At 43.0% G+C, this 10,940-nt stretch overlaps 1 protein-coding gene across 1 annotated transcript; it reads left to right on the forward strand.

Moving 5' to 3' along the window:
- The first annotated feature begins 8,199 nt into the window (after positions 1-8,199).
- LOC137390325 (uncharacterized) lies at positions 8,200-9,402 on the forward strand. Its single transcript, XM_068076656.1, has one exon. The coding sequence runs from the start codon at positions 8,200-8,202 to the stop codon at positions 9,400-9,402; it is 1,203 nt and encodes a 400-aa protein (XP_067932757.1).
- Positions 9,403-10,940: the final 1,538 nt, after the last annotated feature.

Genomic DNA, 10,940 nt, shown 5'->3' on the forward strand with positions numbered 1-10,940 from the left:
ATCACTTCGGTGATGGAGATTGGCTGTGACAGATTGCTTAATTTATATTTCCGCTCATGCTAGTTGCTGCACAATTAGTTTTTCATCACTTCAGTGATAGCATTGTGTGTAGTGAAAACACTGTGTGATAGACTATTCACTGTTGTAAAGACAGATAGGTTTATGATAGTATGAACAATGTTATCATACATGATCACTGAAGCATTGTGGGATTACTGCTGGTATAATGTAATCCAGCCTTTAGAGTGTTTACATGCTTCAAGTGCTCTGAAATTCTTGATAGTTGTAGTTTATTTTAAACAAATTTACAAATCTATGTGATTGTTTATCAGAACTAAGCATCACTGTATATTTTTGAGCACAAAATATTATTTCTAAGAAGCTGCCATGATAGGGTGTAGATTACAGTAATGGTTTATTCCACCCGAATCTGAAAGAAATCTACAGACATCTATTACATATGAAAAAATATATATGCATAGTATATAACTTGACAACAAAAATATAACTATAGGATCTCTAAAAATGTTGCTATAATAGCATGTCAAACAGTAGAAACTAAAAATTATTCAAACACCACAGAAATATAGTATACAGAATATATGAAACATGCTACAAGTAAACCAACAGTTTGAACCCATGATCCAACTGAGTCTCCGGATGAGCTCTCATGGACAGAGCTTATAAATCTTTACCATCTTGCTGCCAGCTGTTGTTACTACCAAAGTGTCCCCCTCACAGTGGATACACTTACCATCTTTCTTCAGCCCACCGAACTCATGAACCACAACTCCTAAAATGAGCGTGACTAGCTGCCAGGGGATTATAAGTATTTGCAGTAGAATTTACTTAAATGTAATCTATGGAAAAAGCAGATGATTCTAGTTGTTTCCTTGCGTAAGCAAGAGTCAGTGGTTTCTAAGAGAAAACAATAAAATTAAACATACTTATATTTGAATCATGTAAGACATTCTCTTTACAACTTACACCATGCGTATAGTTTACAGTTGTCATATTTACAGGTTTATAGAAACTAAGGCTAACTAACCTGTCTCCAAGTTGATTACTCTCAGCTTCTCTCCACTATTAGCTAAAAGGGCGTGTCCTCTTCCATAGCGTGTGATAGCTGGTGGCTCCTCTTCCTTCCTCCTCCATATGACCTCTTCAGTAGTTATGTCTATTCTGATAAGGTCATTGAAACTTGAATCAAACGCAATTATAGAAGTGTTATCTGCAGCAGTGAGAATTCGTAATGATGACCTCATAGAGTCTAAGACATTTTTTACCCAGACTCCATTAAGTGTGTAGAGAGCTGGTGTAAACTTGAAACTCGTCTGATCAACAAGAAGAAGCTGATCAGACAGAAGTGTCAGTGAGCTGTATGAACCGTTGACAGCAGACGGCCAGCTAGACATCAGCTTGCCAGACAAATTATACAACTGGATATTTCGTATCTCTGGATGTGAAGAATGACTTCTGCTGTTAGTAGGGGCTGCGGTCAAACCATAAATAGTCTCCTTATGAATAGCAACCGATAATACTGAGTATTCAGACCGAATGAAGGTATTGACACTCTGAAAGTTGTTTACCCTTAAAATGGAATTATCCATTTGTACATAAATATTTCCTTCGTGCTGTGTGACGCTTTTACCACAGCTCTTGAAACAGGCGGTCTTTAGGAAAGACAAAGATTTTGGGTATGTAGGAGTTGTCACCAACTTCTCACTTTCAATTGCAATAGAGCTGAAAGTTATAGTCACTTCAGCATCTCTATTTTTATTTATAAAAATAAAACAAAAAACCGTGGTATATTAAGGTACTGTAAAACAAGAAAATAATTACGGTAAACAATGTTTAAAAAAAACTACCTTTTTTTTCTATCTCCTGAATATCAGACAACTTCAGAGCAGGGAGTTGTTCTCTCCAAAGACTCCCCATTTTCTCATACAGCTCATCATAAGCTCTTACTATATCAACCTACAAGTAATATATGGAATATTCCTTCTAAATCCATTAGATTAGTGGTTCATGATACATTGGTTATTATGTATACAGTATGTCAATGTATATGTTATTATAACTGGTAGTCACTATATATGTCAGTGTATACGTTATTATACTTGATAGTCATTATATATGTCAGTGTATATGTTATTATAGCTATTAGTCATTATATATGTCAGTGTACATGCTATTATAACAGGTATTTATTATATATGTCAGTGTATATGTTATTATACCTGGTAGTCATTATATATGTCAGTGTATATGTTATTATAACCGGTAGTCACTATATATGTCAGTGTATATGTTATTATAACTGGTAGTCATTATATATGTCAGTGTATATGTTATTATAACTGGTAGTCATTATGTATGTCAGTGTATATGTTATTATAACTGGTAGCCATTATATATATATCAGTGTATATGCTATTATAACTGGTAGTCATTATGTATGTCAGTGTATATGTTATTATAACTGGTAGTCATTATATACATGTATGTCAGTGTATATGTTATTATAGCTATTAGTCATTATATATGTCAGTGTACATGCTATTATAACAGTTATTTATTATATATGTCAGTGTATATGTTATTATAACCGGTAGTCATTATATATGTCAGTGTATATGTTATTATAACTGTTAGTCACTATATATGTCAGTGTATAAGTTATTATACCTGGTAGTCATTATGTATGTCAGTGTATATGTTATTATACCTGGTAGTCATTATATATATCAGTGTATATGTTATTATAACTGGTAGTCATTACATATGTCAGTGTATATGTTGTTATAACTGGTAGTCATTATATATATCAGTGTATATGTTATTATAACTGGTAGTCATTATATATGTCAGTGTATATGTTGTTATAACTGGTAGTTATTATATATGTCAGTGTATATGTTATTATAACTGGTATAGTCATTATAAATGTCAGTGTATAAGTTATTATAACTGGTAGTCATTATATATATCAGTGTATATGTTATTATAACTGGTAGTCATTATATATGTCAGTGTATATGTTGTTATAACTGGTAGTTATTATATATGTCAGTGTATATGTTATTATAACTGGTAGTCATTATATATGTCAGTGTATAAGTTATTATACCTGGTAGTCATTATATATGTCAGTGTATAAGTTATTATACCTGGTAGTCATTATATATGTCAGTATATATGTTATTATAACTGGTATTCATTATATATGTCAGTGTATAAGTTATGATACCTGATAGTCATTATATATGTCAGTGTATATGTTATTATAACTAGTAGTCATTATATATGTCAGTGTATATGTTATTATACTTGATAGTCATTATATGTATATCAGTATATACGTTATTATAACTGGTAGTCATTATATATGCCAGTGTATATGTTATTATAACTGGTAGTCATTATATATGTCAGTGTATAAGGCATTATAACCGGTAGTCATTATGTATGTCAGTGTATATGTTATTATAACTGTTAGTCACTATATATGTCAGTGTATATGTTATTATATCTGGTAGTCATTATATATGTCAGTGTATATGTTATTATAACTGGTAGTCATTATGTATATCAGTGTATATGTTATTATAACAGATAGTCATTATATATGCCAGTGTATATGTCATTATAACTGGCAGTGATTATATATCAGTATACATGTTATTATAACTGTTAGTCATTATATATGTTTGTGTATATGTTATTATAACTGGTAATCATTATATATATATCAGTGTATATATTATCATAATTGTTACTCATTATATATGTTAGTGTATATGTTATTATAACTGGTACTCACTATATATGTCAGTGTATATGTTAACATAACTGGTAGTCATTATATATGTCAGTGTATATGTTATTATAACTGGTAGTCATTATATATGTCAGTGTATATGTTATTATAACTGTTAGTCACTATATATGTCAGTGTATATGTTATTATAACTGGTAGTCATTATATATGTCAGTGTATATGTTATTATAACTGATATATAGTTACTGATGGGCGCCGACTACTACTTTTTATATTAATATAAGATTCTTGATATCAGAAAATTGATTAAAAAGTAAAGCATAAATATCAGTAAATCAACCTCGTGGCTGTATTTGCTCTTTGCCTCCAGTCTGTGTCGTGTGTTTCTTACAGCACTCCGTTTGCTTATCACTGTTCCTTCCATGTATTCAGCCAACTTTGTCTTGGTACGCTGTCTGTCTGCCATGAACTCTCTTTCTAGTTCATCATATTTCTGTTGTATTGCTGCCAGCTATTAATAGACACCCTTTAATCTTAGTTATACTACATAGTTCAGATTTAAGTAGATATTCACAATCAGTGCTATCTAATGTTGAACACCTGGAGAGTTTCTTTCTTGCATTATATTGTTTGAGGACAGATCTGAGGTGATTACAACCAACATCTGTGGGAGCTTTATATCAGTACTAGCTGCATTACCCGCCTACAGGAACAAATTCGTGTGCAGCATAAGGTTTATTGAGAGTTGTCTTTCATACTGTAAAACAACTCCAAATATGCAGTCTACTGAAATTGTTGTCCTAATCAGAGTATGCATGCACATATACATGTCAATGTTAGGGAGAACAATGGAAACCTGCAGTGTGTCTTACAGCTAGATGCGTGTAAAATCTAGAAAATACTCTAGATTCATGTGTTTAGATTCATGCATCCGTTCATACCCATCTATATTTGCAGTTGACGATCCCGCACTTCTGCCACTGAGCCCCGCCTCGGCTGACCAGTTTTTACCCGCCGAGCAGTTGACAATCGTGTTCTTGAACTCGCCTCGCAATCAATCACTTCGCACTCGCAATCAATCGCCTTGCAATCAATTGGCTCCCACCCGCCTTGCAATCAACCGCCTTGCACTCTCCTCGCAATCAATTGCCTCGCAATCAATCGCCTCGTACTCGCCATGCAATCACCTCCCACTTGCCTCGCAATCAATTGTCTTGCACTCGCCTTGCAATCACCTCCCACTCGCCTCGCAATCAATCGTTTCCCGCGCATCCCCAAGTGACGCCACAGCCCCAAGCCTAGCTGTGCTACCCGGCGTTGCCCGGGTAGTAAAAAAAGTTTTTGCACAGAAAATTGATTTGTATTTAACATATAACAACATTTGCCCTTTTAACTTTCAAACTACATATCATGAAAAAAGTTTTTTGTGTAGTTGAAATAAATTAAGAGAGAAAATAAAACCACTGCAAAGGTTTTCAAACTTTTTCAAACAACTACGATTTTTAAACTTCATATCATGAGGAAAAAGTTTTGTGCAGGACAACTGATTTAAAAATAAATAAAACTGTAAAGGTTTTCAAACCAATGTAAATTTAAAATTTCATAACTTTCAGCGAACTATACCTTTTGATAACGTACAGTGGAACCTCAGCTCTCGAACATAATCAGTTCCAGAAGGTAGTTCGAAAATCGAGTTGTTCGAGATCCGAAACAATTTTTCCCATTAAAATAAAATAATGTAAATTTTAATCCGCTCAAAGGCGAGAAAACAACTTTGGTAAAGTATTTTTCCAACATTTTACACCATAAGCTGTACTTTTACCCGAGTAATAAAAAAGTCTTTGCACAGAAAATCTATTTGTGTGAGTTAGTAGTCACGTGGTGCCCTTCGATAGCACGGAAGGGTTCGTGGGCATGCGCCACCAGACGAGCAAAAACGGCCATGTTGTCATTGGGAATCCGAGCGCCGTTCGCGTAGCTTGTGACTCTGTGCTTGTCGTATTTTAGAAAGGATTATTAAGAGTCTTTCTGAGTCTTGGTGACTCATGAGTAACCCTACTGGTGTAGTCTGGCACTACAGTGTTTTCTGGTAAAACATGCAGGTGGAGTAAGGGTGACAAAAGGAGAGGTTTTGGAGTGTCACGGCTGGCAGTCTGGTACTGCGTTATTTTTACTTAGTCCCTTACAAGCTATATCAGCTTATACATTGTATTTATTTTTTCTTTGTTGTTAGGTGGTGCCACTCAGCTGGGCTGAGGTGAGCACGAGCGGGCCATGAGTGAGCCTGGGAGCAGCCAAAAGGCTGAGCCATCTACTGATGGCGGAGGTGGTCAGCCAACCAAGGGCGCCGCGAGCGCTGCAACAGTGCCGCTGGTTCTAGATGCCGCTTTTTTAGCGAATCTGATGAACCAGGCACGAGGGCCTATTTTAGAAAGGCTGAGCCGGCAGATGCAGCCATTTGCCGGTGATGGTGCGGTTGAGGTAACTGCATGGCTCTCGCAGTACGAGCGACTGTGTGAGTTGGAGCACATTGCTCCGTGCACGCTGATTGCGTACATGCTCGATGGCACTGCCGCCAGAATGCATGGACGCATGAGGGTGGGCAAGACATCTCAGTGGGATGTCGTGAAGGCAGTGTTGACTGCCGAGTACGCCATGCCTCGACAGGAGGCATGGCGTCGCTTTGTCAGCTGTCGACTCGAATCCGGGGAGACAGTTGACGTGTACCTGGACCGCTTGAAGCGGCTCGGCGGTAGACTGGGGGTGGCGCTGGAGGACATGGTGTTTAAGACCAAGTTCTATGAAGGGCTGCCCGAGTCAGTCTACGAGTGGGCAGTTACGCACGATCAGGCGTATACTGCTGATTTTGGTTCGGTGCTGAACCGAGTGAGGGAAAGGTTGGTTTCCCGGAGAGCTGTTGAGGGTCGCCCCTCAACAATTAGCTCAGCGGCCAGTTCTGGTAACCGGCCGGCGACTGCTTCTGGCAAGCAGTTGGGGGCTGCTTTTGGCAAGCAGCCGGAAAGCAAAGACAGTTGGTTTCGATGTGGGGGTCCACACCGGGTGAAGGACTGCCCACGTATTAAGCGGCCTTCGTCTGGTACGGGGGTGAAAAAGACCTTTTCTGGCAAGAGGGTCGGGTGTTTCCGGTGCAGCAGTACGGAGCACTTTGTACGGGACTGTCCTGTACGGCCGCCGCCTGGGGCGGTGGCAGGGCTCACGGAGGATGAGCCGAATTTTCATCGGGAGGATGCAACTCGGGGCGCCGCATCCTCTCATATGGACACCGTGTAAGCCAGGCTTACGAGAGGTCCCATAACATCAGGGGGACCCGAGGTGGCGTTGGCGTGACAGGGGGAGGCTGGAGGTCACATGCAAGCAGTAAGAGTGTACTGCGGGACAGTCCTTGGCTGTCCGGGGCGACCGGCGCGCCTACGACGAGCAGTCGTATGCCGGTCGTTCGAGCCATCCTGAATGGTTGCGGTTTTCAGTGTCTGGTTGACACTGGAAGCGAGAGGACTCTGGTAAGTCCGCAGGTGTTGACAGGCTCAACCCGACTTAGGCCGAGCCACCCGCTGTTGACAGCGGATGGTAAGGCGTCTCATGTGAAGGGTCAGTGTCGGGTGGTCGTCGGTGTACAGGGACACTGTTTCGGCGTCACGGCACTTGTTATGGACAAGCTGTGCAATCTTGGGGTTGACTGCTTGCTGGGTGGCGACGTCATTGACCACATGGGAGGCGTCACTGTCCATAGAAGAAGTGATGCGAAGTATTCGGTCAGGTGGGGGAAACCCTATCAGAGTGGATGCTGTGCAGTACCTGCAGGGCAGGATACTGGGGCTGGCTGCGCATGCGGGGTGGCAAGGGTGGCACCGTTGTCGGGGTTGGGTGGTGATCTGGTGTCACTGCGAATCGACGACCCCGATTTTGTTGCCACTTTTGCCCAAGGCAGTTGGACCGTTAGCTGGTGGTGGTCCGGGGAATCTCCGAAAGGATTGCAGACCCGGGTCGCGGAGTACAAGTGTACTCGGGCACCTAACTTGCATGAGCGGTACTGTGCTGAAATTGAGAGCTGGATCTCAAAAGATTGGTTGAAAAGGTGGAGTCGGCCCATTGAGGGTTTTATCCCTCTTTTGGCCGTGTTTCAACCAACGAAGGACAAAGTGCGACCAGTCATGGACTACCGTGAACTGAACGCGTTTGTCGAGAGTCACACAGAAGGTGACGCGGTCGCTGTGTGCGGCGAGAAAATCTGGAAGTGGAAACAGTTGCGTGGCAAACTTGGGGTAGTTGACCTCAAGTCCGCGTACCTACAAATCCATGTTTCGGAGGACCTGTGAAAATACCAGGTCGTGAAATATAAGGGGGTCCCTTATGCGCTGACACGTTTAGGCTTCGGGCTTTCGTGTGCGCCTAGGATCATGACCAAAATCCTAGGCAAGGTTCTTTCGCTTGACGAGCGGGTTCGACGAGGGACTGACCACTATATCGACAATATAGTAGTGCAGGAGTCTGTGCTTGGCGTGGAGGAGCTGAGGAAGCACCTTGCTAAGTATGGACTGGCGACGAAAGAGCCGGAGGGCCTTGATGGAGGTCGGTTGTTGGGCATTTCTCTGAAGGGAAATACTCGTGGACATTTGCAAATGTCGAGGGGAACTGCACTCTCCGAAATACATCTTGAGCCAGCTGGGCTGACTAAGAGAGAGCTTTTCTCGTTTTGTGGCCGACTTGTCGGTCATTACCCAGTGGCTGGGTGGTTGCGGCCCTATTGCAGCTTCTTGAAGCGGCTGGGATGCAACGGAGCCTGGGATGCCCTTGTTGAAAAGGAGGTCAGCTCGCTGGCTAGTGAGCTTTACACAAGGGTATGTCAGGAGAACCCTGTTAGGGGTCCATGGCACGTAAGACCGAATGGTTCGGTCGTTGTGTGGACAGATGCTAGCTCTCTGGGCCTCGGTGTGGCAGTCGAGGTTGATGGCAGCATTGTTGAAGATGCGTCGTGGCTGAGGAAGGAGTCAGACCATTCACACATCAATGTTGCCGAGTTGGAAGCTGTGGGACGAGGTGTTAACCTGGCTATCGCATGGAGGTTCAAGACCTTCACCTTGGCAGTTGACTCTCTCACAGTTGTCAATTGGATGTCAAATACAATTGACGGGCGCAATCGTGTTCGCACGAAAGGTGCTGCAGAAATGCTGGTGAAGCGTCGGCTGGAGGTGATCCGTGATACGATCACCGAGTACGGCTTATCGGCCACTATGCGTCTTGTACCTACTGTGGAGAACAAGGCGGATAGAATGACGAGGGTGCCCAAGAAGTGGCTTGGACATCGTGGGATGAGTGGAGGTGAGGCCGCGAGCACGGCTGCTGCCATCTTCACCGGTGAGACCCTCGGGGATGCTGTATGGGCGGCTCATTTGCCTCACCATCTGGGTGTCGAGAGAACACTGTACCTTGCTCAACAAGTACGCAGTGACTTGACACGGGAGCGGATCAAACGCGAGCTGGCTGGCTGTGAGGCCTGTCAGCGTGTTGACCCGGCTCCGAGAGGTGAGAACCTCATGGAAACAGGCAGCTTGGCTGTCGAGGGGAACTGGTGCCGGGTGGCCATAGACGTGACTCACTAAGGCGGCCAGGTGTTCCTGTCCATGGTTGATTGCGGGCCGTCACGTTTCGCTATCTGGCGCTACTTGCCAAGTGAGACGGCAGCGCACATCGTGGCTCAGTTACGCACGGTCGTAATTGAGCGAGGGCCGTGTGACGAATTGTTAATGGACAATTCCATGGCGTTTAGGTCAGCAACTGTTGCACAGTTTGCTGCCGAGTGGGGGATTTCTCTGAGATTTCGTGCCACTTACGCCCCGAGTGGCAACGGAATCGTTGAGAGGAATCACCGGACAATCAAGAGGATTGCCGAGAGGGGAAGAATTAGCCCCGAGGAGGCGACGTTTTAGTATAATGTCACGCCTGGCAAGGGTACCAATGGGGGTTCGGTACCCTCGAATAATCTGTATCGATATTCATGGCGAGTGCCTTTTGACGTTAATCTACGCGGGTTAGATGAGGTCAGTCAAGGCAAATTTGCTGTCGGTAATGAGGTGTGGGTGAAACCTTTGACTCTGTCGTGCACTAGGCAGTGGGCACCGGGAGTGATCTCCGGAGTCGTTTCAAAGCACAATGTGTGCGTGGATGGCATGCCGAGGCATGTGAGGGATGTCCGCACACGGCGGTTTGGCACTGACCGTAGTAGGGAGAATGGCATCCGTGAACTGGTTGAAGACGGCCGGCCTATCTCGATAGATTACGCGGTTTTGCTGCTCCCCCACCGCCTCAGCTGCATCCCTGTGAGGTAGTTGAGGTCTCAGAGGGGGATGTGGAGGACGGTCCTCAGACTGCCGAGGATGAAGTTCAAAACATGGATGGTGAGCCTCAGACTGCTGGGTTTCCGTCCGGGGATTTAGATACTGATGAGCCTGAGCCTCAACCGTCAATGCTCAGGCGGTCGCAGCGGGAGCAACGGCGTCCCCGGTATTTGGATGACTATGAGGGATAGCTGGTAGCTTCTCAAAAGCTGGGGAGATGTGAGTTAGTAGTCACGTGGTGCTCGACGATAGCTCGGAAGGGTTCGTGGGCATGCGCCACCGGACGAGCAAAAACGGCCATGTTGTCATTGGGAATCCGAGCTCCGTTCGCGTAGCTTGTGACTCTGCGCTTGTCGTATTTTAGATGCTTTGTGACTCTGTGCTTTGTCGATTATTAAGAGTCTTTCTGAGTCTTGGTGACTCGTGAGTAACCCTACTGGTGTAGTCTGGCACTACGGTGTTTTCTGGTAAAACGTGCAGGTGGAGTAAAGGTGACATAAGGAGAGGTTTTGGAGTGTCACGGCTGGCAGTCTGGTACTGCGTTATTTTTACTTAGTAACCTACAATTTGTATTTAACATATATAACAACATTTGCCATTCTAACATTCAAACTACATAGGTAACATGAGAAAACATGATAGGTAACCTATCATGAGAAAAGTGTTTTGTGTAGTTAAAATAATTTGAGAGAAAATAAAAACAACTGCAAAGTTTATCAAACTTTGTCAAACAACTGTAACATTCAAACTTCATATCATGAGAAAAATGTTTCGTGCAGGTCAAATAAAATTTAAAATAAAAA

The sequence above is a fragment of the Watersipora subatra genome, chromosome 3 (genome assembly GCF_963576615.1).
Source record: "Watersipora subatra chromosome 3, tzWatSuba1.1, whole genome shotgun sequence".
Lineage (NCBI taxonomy): Eukaryota > Metazoa > Bryozoa > Gymnolaemata > Cheilostomatida > Watersiporidae > Watersipora > Watersipora subatra.